General features: G+C 42.4%; 1 protein-coding gene across 9 annotated transcripts; it reads left to right on the top strand.

Annotated features, from left to right (window-relative positions):
- The first annotated feature begins 8032 nt into the window (after positions 1-8032).
- LOC136483801 (uncharacterized) lies at positions 8033-22145 on the top strand. 9 transcript variants are annotated; one of them, XR_010765653.1, is made up of 8 exons: positions 8033-9007; positions 9960-10055; positions 10145-10200; positions 10345-10478; positions 10563-10828; positions 10989-11161; positions 19008-20301; positions 20394-20686. XR_010765653.1 is itself a non-coding variant. In XM_066480968.1 (5 exons), the coding sequence occupies exons 1-5, from the start codon at positions 8818-8820 to the stop codon at positions 10623-10625; spliced, it is 588 nt and encodes a 195-aa protein (XP_066337065.1). In that variant the 5' UTR covers positions 8036-8817; the 3' UTR covers positions 10626-10947. The 9 variants fall into 9 exon arrangements, 1 of the variants encoding a protein (XP_066337065.1); XR_010765648.1 differs by lacking the exon at positions 20394-20686 and adding an exon at positions 20775-22145 and having other exon boundaries at positions 8036-9007; positions 10145-10249; XR_010765649.1 differs by lacking the exons at positions 19008-20301; positions 20394-20686 and adding exons at positions 13649-13724; positions 20775-22145 and having other exon boundaries at positions 8036-9007; positions 10145-10249.
- The last annotated feature ends 705 nt before the right edge of the window (positions 22146-22850 follow it).

The raw sequence follows: 22850 nt of genomic DNA, 5'->3' as shown, positions 1-22850 counted from the left end.
TGACTAGAGAGCATATCATGTGGGGACGATTGCAGTAGCTGCAAGGGCAAATCATCGGTTCCGTTCAGTCGCTGACCTGTGGATTCGTTTTCTAGAATGTCTCCTCAATCCCGTCTTGTTACGACGTTGCGGGTGGTTGACTTGCTCCAATAATCCAGTTGCTTTTCATGTCATCATGTGGCGCTGTGGAGTGTTTCTTCTTTTTTTCTACCATAACAATAATGTAGGTGAGGTTAGACACAAGGTTCGTTGGCCTTGGTACTACTTAAAAACAAAAGTGAATTTTGTTCGAGGGACATAGAAAGGTTACTGACCCTCTTTCGTGAATGACGTCCATGCAAAGCCTATTTCTATGAGTTTCTTTGAATGATTGAGCATAAGTTTGACAAAGTCACAATAACACCTCGTTGTCGATGGGCACACACTTATCACTAAAAAAATAATAATATTATGTCCTAGAGTAAATTTTGGAATGAGGACACTCGTGGTAAATCGAGGATTTAAATCTGGGTATACAGGTTCCACATGAATTTGAAAAATCTGAAGCTACTACCAATTTTTCATATATATTTTTAAAAAATTTTAGAGATGAAACCAGATTTTTGTTGTTTCTCGCTTGGAGGTAGCAGCACGTTGCGCGTCTGCAGTCTGCCGGCGTGGCGAGGTAGCCTTGCCCACGTTTTGCCCGGACGGATCGATCAGCCCGTGTGCTACTCCTGTAACGCGCGCGTGGAGGCGCACACAAGTGGGGCGGCAAGTTGCTGGATCGGCCACTACCCACTACCCACGACCCACTAGCTAGGTCGCTCGCTAGTAGCTGCCACTGCCACCCCACCAGTGCACCACACCAACAGGCTGCACTGCACATAAACACAGAGTCGATCAGAGTTGGACACATTGTTCACGTGCTCGCACTGTGCATCGCCAACGACTGCACACAAACACCTGTGCTTGCCTGCCCAGTTGCCCAGCGCCTCAGCCTATAGGACACTTCTGGCCGCGGCCGGGCGTCCGAATTTTTTACATTTTGTCTTTTTTTTTAAGTTTCTCATAAATAGACTACTGGCGGAAAGAATTCAGAAAATGGACCCTTAGCTCGGCGTCATTGAAGCTGGCGCCATGGCACCGAGCTGTTGAGCACGGTGAAAATGCCTGCCAGAGGGCTCGGCGCCGGTCACTCTGGCGCCGAGCCTCCTGCCATTTAAAAGTGCATGTAGTGCAGTGGCGAGTAGTACATGCTGACTTTTAAAAGTGCATGCAGTGGCGCAGACTGACACAGCGTATTCAATTGGACTTGAAGAGTCACATAAGAGTAGTACATTCAATGGGGACCGTGCAGCGCATGTAGAGGAGATGGTGCAGCGCATTCAATTACTTGAAGAGTCACATCAGCTAGCCCCTATTTTTTGCGTATATTTGTTTCTTGTACGGGTAGATTACATCTCAGTACAGGGAAAGGTAGGTGGCTAAGATAGTTGTATCACTGAGAAATTGAATATGCTAATATGATCTACCTTCCCTGTTTTAAATTGGACTTCATCAAGGGTCAGTCTTAAGCCCGTATCTCAGTGATTTCAGTCTTATTCCTCTACTCTTACTAAAAATAAGACTAGATGTGATTGAAAGTTAAGGAAACAACAGAATCCGTGATTTCTAAAAGCAAAATGGAAAGCAAACATGGCACAAACAGCAGAGGTGCCAAGGAGAAATTACTAATACACAAAGTTATTCGTTAGAAGAAATTCAATATCTAGAGCCCCAAATGGTTGTCTATCGTCCTATTCGCTTGGTCGTAAACGACCGTTTCAACCCCAGCTGAACAAGTTGTATATTGTTGAGTAACTAAAGTGCATTTTAGGACCTATAATATACTTATTTAACAAAATAGAAATGAGATTTTTGAAAAAAGCAACGGCAACTCACTAGAGTTTCAACATAAAATATAGAGAAAAATATTTAGTAGATAATAAGAACTAAAATTGAAAGCTGAAAAAGATTTATGAGGTCATGACATATGTCATTATAATATGTAATACAACCTAGTCCTTGCTGCCCCCTTTTTTTTGGTTTCAGAGTCTAATTCATCATTAGTTCCATGCATGTAGCTGAACAAAAAATGGAAAAGGAACTAAAAGAACGCGACGACAAATATGTTGAGCTGGATACCAAGTTTCTGAGGCTTCACAAGCGTGCAAAACAACGTGTACAAGATATACAAAAGGTAAGAAGTAACCAATTTTTTATCTGTCCTATCTTCACTTTAGCTTGAAAATAGATCTTTTACTTCACTACCCCAGTCTCTCCCTAAATATGGAATTTTCAGCTGTCCTATGTGCACATTAGTTTGAGAATAAACTAGTACAATTTGATTCAACGATTGTTGTAGTGTAATCGACTCTTTGCTGCCTGTTTCTCATGTTTCATGAATATACTGAATTATTGAAACAAGAAGTTGATCTTTAGTGTTTTTTCCTACACATTTACAGGAAAAAGATGACCTGGAAGCTCGGTTTAATGAAGTTAATCAGAAGGCTGAGCAGACTGCTTCTCTGCAGTTAGCAGCATAGTAGGAACTGGAACGTGCTCGTCAGCAGGCTAGTGAGGCCTTAAGGTCAGTGGATGCTGAAAGGCAGTAGTTGCGGACAGTGAACAACAAGTGAGTGACTTTATTAATCTCACTGTACAATGTATGTGTCATCTTTTAACATTGTGCAAATATAGCACTAGGCCTGTTGTTTCTGTCCTTGCTTGGGGTGGGTGAAACTGAGTGGTATAGTTATATGAAACCTGAATATGTTGAAGTGCAGCTCCTGCATGCGTTGCACGGTCCCCATTGAATGTACTACTCTGATATGACTCTTCAAGTCCAATTGAATGCGCTGTGTCAGTCTGCGCCACTGCATGCACTTTTAAAAGTGAGCATGTACTACTCGCCACTGCACTGCATGCACTTTTAAATGGCAGGAGGCTTGGCGCCAGAGTGACCGGCGCCGAGCCCCCTGGCAGGCATTTTCATCGTGCCCAGCAGCTCGGCGCCAGAGACGCTGGTGCGTAGCTTGGCGCCAGCATCAATGGTGCTGAGCTAAGGGTCTATTTTATGAAATCTTTCCACCAGAGGTCTATTTATGATAAACTTTAAAAAAAGAGCCAAAATGTAAAAAATTCACGGCGGGCGTCCCTGGATACGCGCCGTGGTTTTGTTTTGTGGATCTTCGTTCTCCACTGTATATACTCGCTGCTAGCTCTAGCGTGGCGTGGAGAAGCCTATATTTATTAGCGAGTAAGTACATAGCTCCATCGATTAGGACCTCTGCCAAACTTGACAATAACTTTTTGTGAATGTAGAACTTATAATAAATGGATAGCCTATTTTTTTTATCTAAACCTTTAACTAGTTGTTAACCAACTAGTTAACTAACCATAACTTATTTAGACTAATTTTGTAGTCTCGACTAGTAACTAGCTCTAACTGATCCAAACATGCTATATGCTGCCATGTACCGTCACTGTTTCTTGGAATTGAAAGCAACTATTGGCCCATAATTTAGTTTTGCTGACTAATGAGCGAGCGACATGTGTTTTGTTGAAACAAAGTTTGAGTGAGATCATGACGATGGCTTTAATGCATGATATCCTCGGTCCCTCTTGGTTTTGTAGAAACATGGATTCATCTATTTCACTGTCTGACATAGAAAACCAGACATTTTACATATTAAAGTACTCCGTCGTCTCTGAATAAATCACTTTCTAGAATTGGCTTGAGTTATTTTTTTTTATATTTGACCGAATTTCTAGAAAAAAGTACAAATATTTATGACACCAAATGAACATATTATGAAAATATAGTTTATGATGTACCAATGATACTTTTTAGTGTTATAAATCTTGGCGTTTTTTCTACAAATTCAACTAAACTTGAAAATATTTGACTTAAGACAACTCTAGGAATTAATTTATTTAGGGACATAGAGAGTATTAAATAGGATGACTTTGAAGTCAGTTTTTGCTGATGTGGCATATTATATGATGATGACATGGCTGATAGAAAAAAGTCACATAATCCCTAACATATCGATGGTTGACTATATAACCTCTAAATTATATAGCTCGGTATTATAGACCTTAAAGTGCCTAATACCTTTAAAATCATAACTAGATGGTTTCAAAGAACTTTATGTTCTCGTACCCAACCACACTAGCTTGATTGCCTATGCTCACATGTATGCCCATGTGTAAGTTGATACATTCTTTTTTAACCCGTTCTCCTTATCGTTTTCCTCACTTTCATTGCCTCTGCTTTTTTCTCCATCGTAACCCATCTTCCGATGAGCATGAGTCCACGTTCTCTAGGCACCTACCACTCCACCTCTGAAATTAAAGCTTCTAGGTCCCATTGTGGTGTTTATAGGGTTTTGATGATTGATGAGCAAAAGTATTGTGACTAACATGTATTCTTTAGAGGTTAACATAATTGAGTTACTCACACTGAGAATGCCCACAAATGACTTTGGCACCAAGACCCGGTGATTGTTCAATATATGGCGCAAACGATATTTGTGAAGATTTAGGATACTCTAGAGCAAATGTAGGCCGTGTGGATTGGAACATTCACTAGTATTGTGTATTATGGTTTTCTTTTTCTTTTTCTTTTGGCTGTACTATTAAAGGAGGAGGGGGCGGGTGTAGGGTCGAGATGGCGGACTAGAGGGGGTGAATAGTCATTTCTAAAATTAGTCGCGTTGGCTAACCGAAACAAGTGCGGAATTAAAATTATTGGTCTAGCCAAGACTACACCCATCTATCTATGTTCTCTAGCACCTTCCAAAGATACTAATTAAGCAACAAAGGTTCCGGGCTAGCTAGAGCTCACCTAACCAATTCTAGGAGCAAAGTCACATAAACCTATGCCACTAGTATTTCAAGCAATGAGGGAGCTTCTACACATGCTAGTAAGCAAAAGCACAAAGCCAACTAAGGTCACTAGCAATGCTCAATAACAAAGCAACAAATTCCAAATTAGAGAGCGCAAATACTTAGCTACACAAACTAAGCAAAGTGACTAACAAGGTTACACAAACCAAATTAGCCACGCAAGGGAGCTACTTCTATGCTACACAAGCAAGAAGGTAACTAGTGAGCTACACAAGCTAACTAATTACAAGAGCATCTACACAAGCACAATGTATATAAAAGTAATCACAAACTTGTGTAAGGAGATTGCAAACCAACGGGAAGAACAAGGTTGACACGGTGATTTTCTCCCGAGGTTCACGTGCTTGCCAACACGGTAGTCCCCGTTGTGTCAACCGCTCACTTGGTGGTTCGGCGGCTAATTGGCATCATCCGCCAAGCCCGCACGTCGGGCACCGCAAGAACCTACCCCGAAAGTGAGGGTAGCTCAATGACACGCTCAACTAGAGTTGCTCTTCGCGGCTCCCGCGGGGCGAGCATAATGCTCCTCACAAAGCTCTTCTCCGGAGCACCGCACAAGCTTCTTACGGGCTTCGACGGAGACCACCACCAAGCCGTCTAGGAGGTGGCAACCTCCAAGAGTAACAAGCACCACCGGCTTGCAACTCGATCACCTAGTGCCACTCGATGCAACCTCACGATGCAATCGCGCTAGAATCGCTCTCTCACACAATCGGATGATCACTATCAACCATATGTGAGATGGAGGGCTCCCAAGCACTCACAAGCATGGACACAAAGTCCCCCGAGGTGCTCAGCACCAGCCATACCCGAGGCCACCTTCTATTTATAGCCCCACGGGCTAAACTAGCCGTTACCCCTTCACTGGGCAAATTTTGGGACGACCGGACGCTCTGGTCGTATTGACCGGACGCAGGACCTCAGCGTCCGGTCAACGGATGCTCACCACGTGTCATCTCCATTCAACCACAGTCACTTGATCTCAATGGTCAAGTGATGACTGGACGCAGCTGCATAAACTTATCGGACGCAGCAACCCCAGCGTCCGGTCGTTTCCAGTAAGGTACCAGTCGCGACCGGACGCGTCCAGTCGGTCACGATCGGACGCAGCGTCAGCGTCCGGTCCTTCTCCAACTTCTCTGCGTTGCCTACGTCACCGTACGTCAGCCTGACCGGACGCACCCTGCCAGCGTCCGGTTACTTTCAGCGCCAGCGTCCGGTCGAAGACCGATGCCTGCACGCTCTCTGCCGCCACTGACCGGACGCAGTACCCCAGCGTCTGGTCACCACGTGACCAGCGTCCGGTCTACTATGTGAGACCCTGTCTTTTCTGTATAGGGCACCGGTGGCACCGTCGGACTGTCCATACTCTACGGGCACACTCCGTCGGTGGAGTTTCTAACCCTTCTCGCCTCCATTTCATCGCCGAGTTGGTCCACATCAACTCTAACTTCATTTCCTTTGTAAATGTGCCAACACCACCAAGTGTACACCATCATGTGTATGTGTGTTAGCATTTTCACAATTATTTTCCAAAGGATTAGCCACTCAATTTGCCACGCCACTCAATCCTAGCGACGATGCAAAGTTAGATCACTCGAGTGGCACTAGATGACCGATATGCAAACAAGTTTGCCCCTCTTGATAGTATGGCCATCTATCCTAAACCCGGTCATCAACTTCTCTACACACCTATGACCGGTGAAATAAAATGCCCTAAGTTATACCTTTGCCTTGCGCATTCCATTCCATCTCCTCCAATGTCGATGCAACACATGCACCAACATGATCAACAATGATATGATCCATATCATATCATCACATGATCATATTGGTTCATCGATCTTGACTTCACTTGCTTTTCACCATTGCCTTCGTCCATCGGCGCCAAGTCTTGCTTAAGCTTCACCGCCACGCGGTCCATCGCTCCAAAGCCTCCAACTTGCCCTTCACGCTTGCAACTGGTCCATCAAGCCAAGTCTTGTCTTGATCTTCTCCATCTTGATCACATGACTCAATGTCATGTCTCATGTGCAATAAGCTCCTTCATCATCACATGTGTGAGCTTTGCAACATCTCCACACCATTTTCACCTTCACGGCATATGTTGCTCACACACATGTACTTATGGACTAATCACCTGTGTATCTCACATAAACACAATTAGTCCATCTAGGTTGTCACTCAATTACCAAAACCACACAAGGACCTTTCAGCGGGGCAAGGCGTTCAACTTGAGAGAGCGAAGCGAGAGCATGTGGATGCACAGGGGGCTAACTCAAAATCGAGTTGCTGATGGTAAGTGGCCCCATTGAAATGGTTTCAAGTTAAGGGTCTAAAAAATAGATTGATCGGGATCAAAACTCTTGCTGTTCCCTACTAATTGTTTATCGTTTAGCATTTAGGAAAACTTTGGTGTGGAGGTGTCCGACACCTTTCGATTGTTGTCATATGTATTTTCAATCGATTTGTGTATTTTTCCAGCTGCTTTGAGAATCGGTTGTTTTTGTTTGTGTTGTCATCCAATTTTCATGTCCTATTTTTGCTACGTGTCATTTTTCTACCGGTTGAGTGATACACAAGCGAAATTTACTCCATTGTTGCCAAAGCCATTCCCTAATGTAGCTAGCGATGGTTTCAACAGAAAAGTAGCCATGCATGAAAAATCTAAGTAAATATGGCTGACTATATGACAAAAAGATTAGTATCATGGCGCACTTCGGGAATTTTTTGCGACTTGGGTACACTTGAAAACATTTAGCGTCTTGGCGTACTTGAGAAGAAAAATAGTGACACCAATGTTGATGTGCAAAAAAGGGTCAGTGACATGGTTAACATGGAAATATATTTAGTAACACCGCAAGGTTATGAGAAAATTCGGTAACTTGTAAATAAAAATAGTGAATTGATACATTTATGAAACAATTACTGACGTGGCTCGACACAAGAAAAAAAACTCCATGAAACCTAGCACCGGAGATAAATAAATTGAATATAGTTTGGATAGGTGAAGTATGTTGGGTTTTTCCATTCAGAATGAAAACCAGACTTAGGTAGAGTTGGAGAGTTACCATGTGTTTGATGAATTGGACCAAACCCTGTTTTTTTAGAATGGGTTTAACCCATTTCCTGTTTGGTTTACAGGGTTGGGTTTATCCTAGTTTTTTTGTTTGGATGAAGGGATAAGGTTTGGTGGGATTGATACTTGACATGTGGGACCCGCACGTTGTACTGTCGCTCTTCTTCTTCCCCCTTCCTCTGCCATTTCCCTTTCCCCGCCGCTGGTGCGAGCTGGCCACCGCTGTGGCTGCGTCCTATGCTCGCTTGCTGCTGGCCAAGCACAGCTCGAGCCCGCCCCACGCCACCACGCGCCGAGGCTCCTTGGGCCGTCCCGCGCCTCAGTGCACGCCGAGCAGCCACGCCCTCCGCCCGCTAGAGCACGACCTCGACCGCTGCCCGCCGCTCCTCGACCTCCGCCGTCGCTGCTCGTTGGAGCTGCGCCACCACCGCCCTCAGGAGGCTGGTCGCCCGCACAGAAGGTGCTGCTCGCCAGCATAGGAGCCCCGCCACCACTGCACAAGAGTGCAAGACGCGTGACGAGCGAAGTGGGTCGCTCTGATTCCTTCGTTTCCGAGGAATCGATCGAACCCGCATCTGCACGGCATATTCCTTACGGGGGACAAACCCAAACCACACCAACCAAACACTGCTAAATGTGGATCCAACCTGCCCCAGCCCACATCACCCCTCCATCCAAACACACGCTCTTGTCCCTTTTTTTTGTCTTTGGTTTTAGCATGGCTTTCTTGTTCGGTTATTTTTGACGTTGTGCCATGGCTTTCCGGAGCGCATCTGGCCACAAATCCAACGGCACGTAGCAAGGCCATGTTTGCACGCATACGAGCCCGGCACGTGAAATTGGTACTTCATCCTGCCGCTACTTCAGTTCCTTGCCCCTGCCGCCCTGAGCGCGCGCTCTCTCTCTCTCTCTCTCTCCCCCTCTCTCCCCACCCTGCCGGCGAGGGATGGACCGGGCGATCCTGCTACGGTGCCGTGCCTCTCTACGACTTCCAAGGTACGCGCATGACCCTCCTCATCCCTTTCCCTGTTCTTGTGTGACTCGAGGCACCTAAAACCCTAGATCAGCCGATTACATGTGTCCATCTGATTGTAACTTGGGCTTTAGCGGATCGACTTGTTTCAACAAGATCCTCTTGATTGGGTGGGGTGGTACAATATTGGTGATCAAGTATACAAACGTTTGTCTACAAATAAGGTCAAAGAATCTATGTACAGTTTCAGATTAGTTCGATAGTATTCCTTTTGAATTGTCAAGGGGGTTTATTTCAGTGCAGCATATTAAGAGCTAGCCTTGCCTTGTTTCTTACTAGGTTATTGCATGGTTCCCCTTCCCTTTTTCTGTTACTAAATCTCCCTACATGTTTGCATGTCCTCTTTTAGGCAGACGAGAAAATCTTTAAAGTGAGAAAGTTGTTGTTCATTTGTGCGCTGCATATATGGCTTCTTGACTGCTTCTATGGTAGTTTTGTATGTCCAGTAGTAGTAGAGAACATATAGTCCAGTGGACGGTAAAGCCTAGTTTTGACTACCTTAAGACCAGTGTACTCTTAAGTGAGCTCTTTTCTTTCAGGTGTATGCGGTAATGCCCTTTCCTCCAAGATAGCATTGATGTATGTTTTGGGGGAGCAAATTGACACTTCAACTACAGCTGGACAAAATCTTCCAATACATCAGGTGTAACAGTGTAGAGTGTATCAGGCATTTTCATGTCAGCACTCAATGCTATAGTTGGTAGTTGAGCTAAGAAATTATGCTCTTTGGCCAACTTCTTTGGGGACCCCGATTAAAATTAGCAACGTTTGTCTTTCAGGCCTGACATAAGGGCTTTATTAGCATTCCTTTGATTTGATTGGTTGGTTGGTTATAGTTTTACATTGTTGCTTTATTACTGCTTATGACCCCCATATTTGCCCCTTCGTTATATTTCTAAAATAATCCTGCTTCAGCCTTGAAAACGATGCGGAAAGCTAAGAGGAGCGGTGGTCATTTCACTAGAAGCTTTCATAAGAACAGAAGAGCTTGCAAGACCGAGTGGGTCTCAGGTCTGCTAGTTCTTCCTCTGTTTTCCCCACATTTCCACAGTTCATCTGAGCATTCTCAGTTGCCTTAATGTTTTCTTTTCTTCAACTAGGTCGCTTGCATGATGAGGACTGTACTCAAGATGTTTTCACTAAGCTATCTGATCAGGTTAAATCAGATTTTTGTAAAAGTGTCGTCTCAATTTCTTTGTGCAATGGTGATTATAATGCTACTGTAGTCTTCTTAGTTTTTCAACAAATATACATGTTGAAACACTACCAGTTAAATGATTCTAGTTGCAATCTTCTGTAGGAGACATAACCTTGTTTTCATGCTCGGGCATAGCTATAGCACGACAGGGGCACAACCTTACAAGGTTTCTGACTTCAGCAAGTTTGGTTAGAGCTTTTCATGGTAAAACAAACGAACACTATTATGACTTAAAGGTTGGCTCTGACATTCATCCTTTTACTAGTTTGTTTGCTTCTGATCATTGCGTGACCATTTCTTGCATTATTATTGTTTTGTAGATTGAAGTGCGCCATGAAGGCAAGAAAGTGTACAGGTTTTTTTTTTGGATGAACATGATTTAGATGACAACTTTGCTGTTGTCAACGTCGATAGCTTCCTCGATGTTCATGTTGGAATTTTCCACCGTGTGCTGGAATCTCCCTATGGTGAGGCATGTGTAGTTGGGCGTGATGTCTCTGGTGACCTAATGGCCAGGATTGTGGAATTGGGTGGTGAATTAAGGGTATCAAAGAATGATAAACATCTTGACAGTAAAATCTCAGAGGTGCACTTGCATGGCGATATGACCATTTTATTCCATTTCCTTTATTGTAGCATGCAGGCAGTAAAAATGAATATTATTTTATATTCAACTCTTGTTCCATACCATTTACATTTTGTTCAAGTCTAACCCTCGTTGCCTGTCACCGTTATTGTGTTATTAGGCTTGGGAAGGTGGATCCGTTTTTTCTTTTGATGGGGAATTTGTTGGCATGAACCTTTTTTTGGTTACGGGAAGAACTGTTTTCCTACCATGGAGCACAATTTCCAAGCGTCTGGAGTGCTACTGGACATCCTGGGAGAAGGAAACTGGTCTTGCACGTACGAAGGTTTATGGGTATGTGTATGTCTATAATTGATGTATGCCCTTCATTAGTTCAACTACACCATTCTACTTCACTTCACCTTCCCTTACATGAGCTTATAAGCCTTTTTGCGTTCCAGATAGCATATGTATGTGATAATCTGGATCATTCGTTGCTTGTTTACTTATCTTGTTTGGCATCTGACACCAGTAGAGAGCAGATTTTCGGTTCTAGGCTTTAATCCCACCCATTTTTGACCCAGGACTAAAGAAACGGTTAATCTTGGTTGGAGCTACCAACTAAGACTAAAGTCACCTACCCAACGGCTAGAACTACAGCTTTTGCAGGAGCGAAGCAGGAGGGAACCTTTAGTCCTGGTTGGTGGCTCAAACCGGGACTAAAGGTCACCCTCCAATCTCGGTTGGAGCTACCATGTAACACCCCAAAATTTGCCTCTTTTGAAAATAAAGTTAAAATGATTTAATTTTGTATTTTTGTGCTCATGAAAATATAGGAAAACAAAAATTTTCATTAAATTAAAATTTATCATAGGAGGTAGCAACATGTTTGTGCATACATGCCCTTGCATTTGATGAATTTGATTGAGTGGTTTAAATTGTTTTTGCAAATGAAATTAAAAATGGCTTCGAAGTAAAAGAAATGAAAGAAGAGAGAATTAAAAAATAAAAGAATTTAAAAAGTTGTAAAATTTATTTTTGAAAACTTATCAAAATTTCTCATTTATGTTTGAATTGAAAAGGGTATTTGAAATCCTATTCAAATTGGATTTGGTTTACATTTGAATTTGGTTTTTAAAACAAATTAGAAAAAGATTTGGAAAAAAAAGAGAAAACCCTCTCTCCTCCTCTCTCTCCCTTTCGGCCTGCAAGGTCCGGTTTGCTTTTTCCCGCCGGCCCACGTCAGCACGCAGGCCCAGCAGCAGCGCGACCCGTCCTCCTCCCCGTGTGGCGCCGTTTCCTCTTGGGCCGACGGCCGTGGCCCAGCCAAAGTGAAGCCACGCAGTCACCGGCCCAGCGTCGCCCGCCGCTGCCTAGCGCCACGGCCTGTTCTACTCTCTGTGCTAGCCGTTTCCCCCCGTTGGCCCATCTCCCACGATCGCTCCGCGCTAGCCCAGTTCACTGAAGGCCCAGCCGCGCCGTTCTCCTCTCTTCCCTCCCCGCTGACAACCCCGGGCCCGCCTGTCAGCTTCATCCTTCTTCCTCGCGCCGTATTCCGCCTGGACTCGCCGCCGCCGTCGCCCGGGAGTCCGTGCTCGCCCCGCCTCGCTCGGTTGCGTGCTTCCGAAGCCGCGCCAGCGCCATAAATAGCGAGCCCATGGCCGCCGCCCCCCTATCCTGCACCAACGCTGCAGCCGAGCGCCCACAGCCGCGCCGCCACCTAGCGCCGCCGTCTGCCGTCGATCCGCCAAGCTGCGCGCCACCACGGTCCCACAATCCTCCGTGGGAAGCAGCTAGGTGTGCTCGGCTCAACCTCCTCTTTCACCCCGTGCCATTCCTATTGAAAACCGTGAACCGTAGGCCTTGAATCACGCGCGCCGTCGAGCTCCTCGCTGCCGGCCATGTCTTCCACCGCACGGGGCACTGTAGCTGGTCGACTCTCCTATTTCCTCCTCCGTGATCTAATCAGCGCCGTCCAAATTAGATCCGACGGTCCATATTTCATTACACACCTTTGCCGATCAACATTGCAAAAAAGGCCCTCCAGTTTGCTATTTTTGAACCCGCAGTCCATAGCACTTTTCTAGAGTACGTTTTCTTCTCTGGAAAGCGTAGTTCAATCGGATTAGATCCAAAATACGTTTTCACTTATTTACAGATTTGTCACTGATTTTATTTTATTCATAACTTCTCCGTTTTAACTTCGATTTGACCCGTTCAAATTGCGTTAGGTTCGTAATTTCATAATCTACATGTTCATACTACAGTTAGATATGTTTCAACTTTTAAAATTCGAGGTTAGATTTAATCTATTATTTTATTAAAGGAAATCTTGTTTAAATCATATCTTCTACGTTTTAACTCCATTTTAGCCCATTCAAGTTGCGTTAGATTCATGACGATGAGATCTACGCGTTAGTAACTTTGTTTACCATATTACTATTTCTAAAATTTTATGGTTTAAATCATATCTTGAATAATAATTATGCAACTGTGTTTTATAAATAAAATATGATTTGTTTTACTTTAGTTTTATAATTCAAATCTAAATTTGACTTAAATTATAATATATCTTATATATGTTTTTTATATAATTAAAACACATGAAGCTAATAGTTTTATATTTTCTCCTATAAGCAGATCTCTTGGTAGTTGTATCTTTTCAACCGTAGCTCCAATTAGTGTGCTTTCCACGTATGTGTGTTCGTAGTGAGACTTAGATTCGTTTTATAAACTTTTCATTTTGATTTTATGTTTGGTGTACTGTTCTAATTTAGATCTATTGTTTGCTTCGTGTATGATTGTATGGATGCTTGTGTGGTGCTTTATGATCTTGTCTAGTCGGTGAGATATACCTGGTGATCAAGAAGAAGAAGAACATTGAAGGTTAAAGCTTACCGAAAGATCGGTGTTTAAGGCAAGTATAGCATGGGATCTTCCTTGTTGTCCTATACACCTTTAATAATTTAATTCATGCTGTATGTGTCTATCTTAACTGCCAATAAAGATTTCCTAGTACTTTGTACCCTGTGTCTTATTACCTATAGGGTATTGCATTGGGTAGTTTGATGCTAGTGCTCCACTACAACCATGATCTTGTAACTTGACTAATGGTATATGCAATAAACACTAAAAGATGCTTTTTAGCAACATGGAACAAGGGGGCTAGACCATTGGGCTGTTTTTATGGTGCTCTAGATTTCTCTCCCTAAGGACTTATCTGTAAGTGATCATCCGAGACTTACAGTACAACTATGAGGGCTACATGGCTCTGGCTTTAGCTTAGTATGAGGTCCTTTTCTAGCTTGTTAGTGGTTACCTTTATTAGTGTAAGAATGGCTTGATGAATCGGGTATAGGACAACCTCTACTCTTATGTGTATAATCTACGTGTCATTGTGTCATTCGATAGGGGGGTTCCTATATCTGTTTGACGAGTGAATCTAATGGCCCTAACTTGTTAGATGAACCTTTGAAAGGCTTCATAGTGAATCCTGCCGACCTTCCTTGGAAGTGGGTCAAGAGATTAGCTACCTCGGGCGAAAGGGTAAATCACGACTCATAGTGAAAGTGTACAACCTCTGCAGAGTGTAAAACTAGTATATCAGCCGTGCTCACGGTCATGAGCGGCCTTGGAACCATTACGGAATAGATGATCATTAATGGTTAATGATGATGAACACTGATGATACTAATAATAAAGATGTTCATTAATGATTACTGTTTATGCTATTCATTATTCATATTTATCTGATCATGTGTTTATATGGGCTTGTGATAAACTTGTTGCCACCCCATTGCTAAAAGACGACTCATTAAAAGCTGATCGCAGTTAAACCAGTGTCAGCCTTTTGAGCCTCATGAACCCCATGTTATATTTGTTGAGTATGACATGTACTTACGCTTGCTTTACTTTTTAAATCTTTGGAAAAATCCCGGATGGGTACCAAATTGCTAGAGTTTAGAGGAATTAGGCTTGTGGTCAACCAGTCTGTTATCCCTGTGGATTTGGAGTCTTCGCCTGAAGATCGGAGTTATCTTTCCGCTGTCTATACTCTGAGGTTATAATCTTTATACTAATATGCTATGTATTTAAGCATTGTCTTTTGATATTATCTTTATTTGTAGCTATATGTGAGATTTGACTTCCTGGGCTCACATATGGTGTGTATCTAGTTTTGTCCTTAAAATCGGGTGCTACAAAGTGGTATCAGAGCAATGCTAACTGTAGGACGCAAGCCCAGTAGAAACTGGTCGTCTTAAGGTTTAGAAGTTGCTACAAAAACCTTTGCTCTCTGAACCTTGATATTTTCTTCTCTACTATATCTCTACCCTTGCTATTCATCTCTACCTTGGTGCTTATTTTGAAGTCTTTGTTCTTATCTTCACCCCTTGATTTGATATGCTTTTAGAACTATCCCTCATCACCTTCTTGCGTAATCTAAAGATAAGTCTTAGGATTGTTACCCCTAGTACAATGAGGACAATAGTATCGCAAGTTGAGTCAATGATTGAATTGAGCATCTTTATTGCTTGTTGAATTGTCATTATGCTTATGATTGTTTTGGATCTTTGTAATGACTGCAATGATCTTGTTGGGTGTTCCTACAATTTCATTTAGCTTATAGGCCTAAGGTATAATGATTAGTGAAATAAATAGTCGGGTTTTGATTTTCTTCTGTTTTCCCTATCCCGTCTTTTCGTAGCAGCCTGCACTCTTTGGCTTATATCTTTAATCTAAGATGACAAAAATCATGAGAAAATTCTAGACAATAGTAGACTTCAATATCATTCTCTGAGAACAAGAATCACCCTGATAGCTATTTTGGTTATGGAGATACGAAAATCACAAGGCGATGTATTTGTGCTGTTTGGAACCTGGAACCATTTCTGTTGTGTACTATTTTCGACCAAGTTAACTGCAGAATTTGGAAAAGTGTTCTATAAGGAAGTTGTGGAGAATCTTATATTATAAGATTTCCAACGGTATAAGCTACATTATCATTGGATTAACATAATGAGAGTTACAGCCGTTTTACTGCACTACTATTTTTCATCCCGCGAGGAATTTCAGATTTCTTGCCAATACACAAGAGTATCGTTGGGATGTCAGAACATCTTGATACTAGTTAGCTCATCTAGAAGGAGGTGCAAGCTATACTTTGGTGTCCCCTAGTTATATTTTCTTAAGGGGGTAGCCAAGTTGAAGAATTTGCAAGATGAAGTGTCCTATGTTCTAGTTTACGTAGCAGAAGCGTGGTGGTACCCAAAGATGTGATAGAAACTCAGAGTTTCAATGAGTTTTGATTAATGGTTCAAGGGAGATTTAACCAAGATCATCAAGATTTTGATAGAGCTACTAGAGAAGCTTTCAAGTTAGTTTGGATAAAGAAACTTTAGGTAAGTGTTTGAAGGAGTCTAAGAAGAGGTCGAAGTAAAACCTATGTATTAGCCTTGCCAGATTCAGAAAAGAGCTTCATATCTACAATGATGCACCTTGTCAAGGTGTGGGATGCGTCCTTATGTAAGAAAAAATGACATATAGGAGGGTCACAAGAATAAACAAGACATTGTCAATTAAGTTGGTCTTGAGCTTGTGTTATCCTCGTTGGAATGAAATGGATTATGACTTGGAAAAGTGCTATCACTTGGAGAAGCAAAGTCATGGCTGATGCCCTTAGCAACGGAGAATTGTGCTAAGAAGGTTCAGGTGACACCAAGGATTAAGAGTTGTATTCCCAGATCAAGGAACTTAACCGGAATAATTAATGTTTTAAAGATTGGTAGTAGAATCCCCTTCTGACCAAGAGATTAGTCAGTCTTTGTTGGAAGGGAATATTTTAAGAAAAAGAAATGATATTATGGACTAAAAGGGAAAAGTGGCCTAGTGATTGGAGATACCTGAGAATTGATCGAGGTGCCTGTCAAAATCTTGGAATTAGTTAGGCAAGTTACTTGGAGTAAGGTCAACAGGTATGCAAAGTAAAGTGGATCCTTATCAAGACGATGGAACTGCATGAGGAAGTAAAGAAGAATTCAAAGACGGAGTGTTCCCATCTCCTAGTCGACGTCTTCCGAATCTCGGGGACAAGATTCATCTTAAGGGGGTAGAATTGTAATACCCCAAAATTTGCCTCTTTTGAAAATAGAGTTAAAATGATTTAATTTTGTATTTTTGTGCTCATAAAAATATAGGAAAACAAAATTTTTCATTAAATTAAAATTTATCATAGGAGGTAGCAACATGTTTGTGCATACATGCCCTTGCATTTAATGAATTTGATTGAGTGGTTTAAATTGTTTTTGCAAATGAAATTAAAAATGGCTTTGAAGTAAAAGAAATGAAAGAAAAGAGAATTAGAAAATAAAAGAATTTAAAAAGTTGTAAAATTTATTTTTGAAAACTTATCAAAATTTCTCATTTATGTTTGAATTGAAAAGGGTATTTGAAATCCTATTCAAATCGGATTTGGTTTACATTTGAATTTGGTTTTTAAAACAAATTAGAAAAAGATTTGGAAAAAAAGAGAAAACCCTCTCTCCTCCTCTCTCTCCCTTTCAGCCTGCATGGTCCAGTTTGCTTTTTCCCTCCAGCCCACGTCAGCGCACAGACCCAGGCAGCAGCGTGGCCCGTCCTCCTCCCCGTGTGGCGCCATTTCCTCTTGTGCCGACGGCCGCGGCCCAGCCAAAGTGAAGCCGCGCAGTCACCGGCCTAGCGTCGCCCGCCGCTGCCCAGCGCCGCGGCCTGTTCTGCTCTCTGTGCTGGCCATTTTCCCACGCGTTGGGCCATCTCCCGCGCCCGCTCCGCGCTGGCCCAGTTCGCTGAAGGCCCAGCCGCGCCGTTCTCCTCTCTTCCCTCCCCGCTGACAACCCCAGGCCCGCCTGTCAGCTTCATCCTTCTTCCTCGTGCCGTATTCCGCTGGGACTCACCGTCGCCGTCACCCGAGAGTCCGTGCTCGCCCCGCCTCGCTCGGTTGCGTGCTTCCCAAGCCGCGCCAACGCCATAAATAGTGAGCCCGTGGCCGCCACCCCCCTATCCCGCACCAATGCTGCAGCCGAGCCCCACAGCCGCGCCGCCACCTAGCACCATCGTCTGCCGTCGACCTGCCAAGCCGCGTGCCACCACGGACCCGCAATCCTCTGTGGGAAGCCGCTAGGTGAGCTCGCCTCAACCTCCTCTTTCACCCCGTGCCGTTCCTGTTGAAAACCGTGAACCATAGGCCTTGAATCACGCACGCCGTCGAGTTCCTCGCCGCCGACCATGTCTTCCACCACACCGGGCACTGTAGCCGACTGGCTATCTCCTATTTCCTCCACCATGATCTAATCAACGCCGTCCAAATTAGATCCGACGGTCCATATTTCAGAATACCCCTTCGCCAGTCAACATTGCAAAAGAGCCCCTCCAGTTTGCTATTTTCGAACCCACAGTCCATAGCACTTTTCTAGAGTACGTTTTCATCTCTAGAAAGCGTAGTTCAATCGGATTAGATCCAAAATACGTTTTCACTTATTTACAGATTTGCCACTGATTTTGTTTTAGCCATAACTTCTTCGTTTTAACTCCGATTTGACCCGTTCAAATTGCGTTAGGTTCGTAATTTCATAATCTACATGTTCATTCTATAGTTAGATATGTTTCAACTTTTAAAATTTGAGGTTAGATTTAATCTATTATTTTATTAAAGGAAATATTGTTTAAATCATATCTTCTACGTTTTAACTCCGTTTTGGCCCATTCAAGTTGCGTTAGATTCATGGTGACGAGATCTACGCGTTAGTAACATTGTTTACCATATTACTATTTCTAAAATTTTATGGTTTAAATCATATCTTGAATAATAATTATGCAACTGTGTTTTATAAATAAAATATGATTTGTTTTACTTTAGTTTTATAATTCAAATCTCAATTTGACTTAAATTATAATATATCTTATATATGTTTTATATAATTAAAACACATGAAGCTAATAGTTTTATATTTTCTCCTATAAGCAGATCTCTCGGTAGTTGTATCTTTTCAACCGTAGCTCCGATTAGTGTGTTTTTCGCGTCTGTGTGTTCATAGCAAGACGTAGATTTGTTTTACAAACTTTTCATTTTGATTTTATGTTTGGTGTACTGTTCTAATTTAGATATGTTGTTTGCTTCGTGTATGATTGTATGGATGCTTGTGTGGTGCTTTATGATCTTTTCTAGTCGGTGTGATATACGTGGTGATCAAGAAGAAGAAGAACGTTGAAGATTAAAGCTTACTGAAGGAACGGTGTTTAAGGCAAGTATAGCATAGGATCTTCCTTGTTGTCCTATATACCTTTAATAATTTAATTCATGATGTATGTGTCTATCTTGACTGCCACTAAAGATTTCCTAGTACTTTGTACCCTGTGCCTTGTTACCTATGGGGTATTGCATTGGGTAGTTTGATGCTAGTGCTCCACTACAACCATGATCTTGTAACTTGACTAATGGTATATGCAATAAACACTAAAAGTTGCTTTTTAGCAACATGGAACACGGGGGCTAGAGCATTGGGCTGCTTTTATGGTGCTCTAGATTCCTCTCCCTAAGGACTTATCTGTAAGTGATCATCCGAGACTTATAGTACAACTGTGAGGGCTACATGGCTCTGGCTTTAGCTTAGTATGAGTACCTTTTCTAGCTTGTTAGTGGTTACCTTTATTGGTGTAAGAATGGCTTGACGAATCAGGTATAGGATAGCCTCTACTCTTATGTGTATAGGCTACGTGTCATTGTGCCATTCGATAGGGGGGTTCCTATATCTGTTTGCCGAGTGAATCTAATGGCCCTAACTTGTTAGACGAACCTTTGAAAGGCTTCATAGTGAACCCTGCCGACCTTCCTTAGAAATGGGTCCAGAGATTAGCTACCTCGGGCGAAAGGATAAATCATGACTCACAGTGAAAGTGTACAACCTCTGCAGATTGTAAAACTAGTATATCAGCCGTGCTTATGGTCAAAACCCTTATGGAATAGATGATCATTAATGGTTAATGATGATGAACACTGATGATACTGATGATAAAGATGTTCATTAATGATTACTGTTTATGCTATTCATTATTCATGTTTACCTGATCATGTGTTTATATGGGCTTGTGATAAACTTGTTGCCACCCCATTGCTAAAAGATAACTCATTAAAAGCTAATCACAGTTAAACCAGTGTTAGCCTTTTGAGCCTCATGAACCCCATGTTATATTTGTTGAGTACGACATGTATATAGCTCATTTAATTTCATGGTTCACAAAATGAAAAATTATAGTAGTTGATGAAAATGAATATAGAGAGTCGTAGATGGCGACTGGTTCTAGGTCCTCGGCCTCGCACGGGGTCCCTAAGCGACTGAGGCTAGACCTCCCTCTAATTAATTGCGTGTGGCAAGTGTGAGCAGAAGACTATGAGGGTGTACAGGGTGAAGAAGAAGGGTGTCAACCAAGGGCGCATCTTCTACACGTGTCCAGATCACGAAGTGAGTTATTTTTTGTCATGTTTTATTATGGTTTGTAGCAATTTTTTGTGATGATTTTGATTAAAGTTCTTAATTTGTTGTTGTAATTTTAGTGGGATGACACTAGATCATGTGATGGTTGGTACTAGGAGGAAGAGTATGTTGTGCACGTCGAAAAATCTCTTGCAAAGGAGACTAAGGTGGCTGATGAGAGCGCACCTTTGTATGATGAGGCAGTGAACCAGCAGAAGAATGATCTGTCTGTTTTAGTTGGAATTGGTCGCAAAATCTTTATTCTGCTGAAGTACATTATATGTTTAGTTTGTTTAGTGCTATTTGAGATTGTCTACATTGCATCAAGGCTTTAATAAATTAATATTCGATAGTGAAACAGTTGTGTGGTATTTTGGATCTTTTAATTAACTACTAATCATGCATGTTGTATAATATGGGTTATTACAAGTTTTTGATATGGTGTACGTTATGTAATGCAGATGAACCGACAATGGATGTACAACGCTGACCGCCACTCCCTAGAGTTCATGAGGGGCATGCATGATTTCTTAAATGTGGCCAAGGCAAACACGTAGAATGGTTTCATGTGCTGCTCATGTGTTCTATGTAAGAATGAGAAGGATTATTCTTGCTCAAGGATCCTTCATGAACACCTATTTACGTCGAGTTTTATGCCAAACTATATTTGTTGGACTAAGCACGGAGAAAGAGGTGTTATAATGGAAGAAGATGATGAAGAAGAAGGGGATGATGACAACATTATTATTCGTGGTTTTGCTGAATACGGTGACTTTGATGATACTGCAATGGGGGAAGTTGAAGAGGTTGTGGCTGAAGAAGAGGTAGCGGCAGAAGATGACCCCGTTGATGATCTTGGTCAGGCCATCCATGATGTACAGAGAGAATGCAAAAGTGAAAAGAAGAAGATCAAGTTCAAGCGCATGCTAGAGATCACAAGAAATTGCTATACCCAACTTGCAAAAAGGGGCAAAAAAAGTTGGGTACCACACTAGAATTGCTGCAATGGAAGGCAAAGAATAGTATATCTGACAAGGGATTTGAGGAGTTACTGACTATCGCAAAGAAGATGCTTCTGAAGGCAAACAAATTGCCTGCCACTACATATGAAGCAAAACAGGTTGTCTACCCTCTGGGATTAGAAATCCAGAAGATACATGCATGTCCTAATGACTACATCCTCTACCACGGCGAGTATGAGAATTTGGATGCATGCCCGGTATGTAAGGCATCACAATATGAGATCAAGCGAGATGACCCTGGTGATGTTGACGGTGATGGTGAACGTCCCAGGAATAGAATCCCTGCCAAGGTGATGTGGTATGCTCCTATAATACCATGCTTGAAATGTTTGTTTTGAAACAAAGAGCATGCAAAGTTGCTGCGATGGTACAAAGAAGACCGTAAGGTAGACAATATACTGAGACACCCCGCTGATGGGTCCCAATGGAGAGCAATCGATAGAGAATTCCTAAAGTTTGCAGACGACGCAAGAAACTTAAGGTTTGCTTTAAGTACGGATGTCATGAATCATTTCGGGGAGTAGAGCAACAGTCATAGCACTTGGACTGTTACTCTATGTATCTACAACCTTCCTCCATGTCTATGCATGAAGCAGAAGTTCCTTATGATGCCACTGCTCATCCAAGGCCTGAAGCAACCTGGCAATGACATTGATGTGTACCTAAGGCCATTAGTTGATGAACTTCTACTTTTGTTGAACAACATAGGCGTACGTGTGTGGGATGAGTACAAATAGGAACACTTTGACCTGCGAGCATTATTGTTTGTAACTATTAATGATTGGCCTACTCTTAGTAATATTTCAGGACAGTCAAACAAGGGATATAATGCATGTACACACTGTTTTGATGACATGGAAAGTATATTTTTGAAAAAAGGTCGAAAGGTCGTGTACATTGGCCATCGTCGATTTCTTCCATTGAATCATGCCCTATGAAAGAGGCAAGCATTTTAAAGGTAAGGCAGAGCACCGAATAAAGCTTGACATCTATAGTGGTGAGGATGTATTCAATATGGTCAAGAATGTACAAGTAGTTTTTGGGAAGGGACCTAGTAGCCAACTTGTTCTGAATGATGCTAACGGACATGCACCCATGTGGAAGAGAAGTCCATATTTTTGGAGCTACCCTACTAGCAAGTCCTAGAGATTCGTAGCGCGATCGACGTGATGCACCTGATGAAGAATCTTTGTGTGAACCAGCTAGGCTTCTTAGGTGTGTATGGGAAGGCTAAGGACACACTAGAAGCAAGATAGGACTAGTAGTATTTGAAAGAACGAGAGAACCTACATCTAGAGAATGTTGATGATGGACGCCATTACTTAAGTCCTGCTAGCTACACTCTTAGCAAAGAAGAGAAGGAAAGCATGTTTGAATGCCTAAGCAACATCAAGGTCCCATCTGGCTTCTCCTCGAATGTAAAGGGGATAATAAATGTGGCAGAGAAGAAATTCCTAAACTTAAACTCTCATGGCTGTCACGTGCTTATGACGTAATTGCTTATGGTTGCATTGA

The sequence above is a fragment of the Miscanthus floridulus genome, chromosome 9 (assembly GCF_019320115.1).
Source record: "Miscanthus floridulus cultivar M001 chromosome 9, ASM1932011v1, whole genome shotgun sequence".
Classification (NCBI taxonomy): domain Eukaryota; kingdom Viridiplantae; phylum Streptophyta; class Magnoliopsida; order Poales; family Poaceae; genus Miscanthus; species Miscanthus floridulus.
This window is presented reverse-complemented; position numbering and strand designations above follow the sequence as displayed.

Excerpts from the sequence above, each read along its gene's own strand:
- LOC136483801 (XM_066480968.1), top strand. The coding sequence starts at position 8,818 with ATGTTTGCACGCATACGAGCCCGGCACGTGAAATTGGTACTTCATCCT. Across the intron at positions 9,008-9,959 it reads GCCTCTCTACGACTTCCAAG|CCTTGAAAACGATGCGGAAA; the intron begins GTACGCGCATGA and ends ATCCTGCTTCAG. Across the intron at positions 10,250-10,344 it reads CTCAATTTCTTTGTGCAATG|GAGACATAACCTTGTTTTCA; the intron begins GTGATTATAATG and ends AATCTTCTGTAG.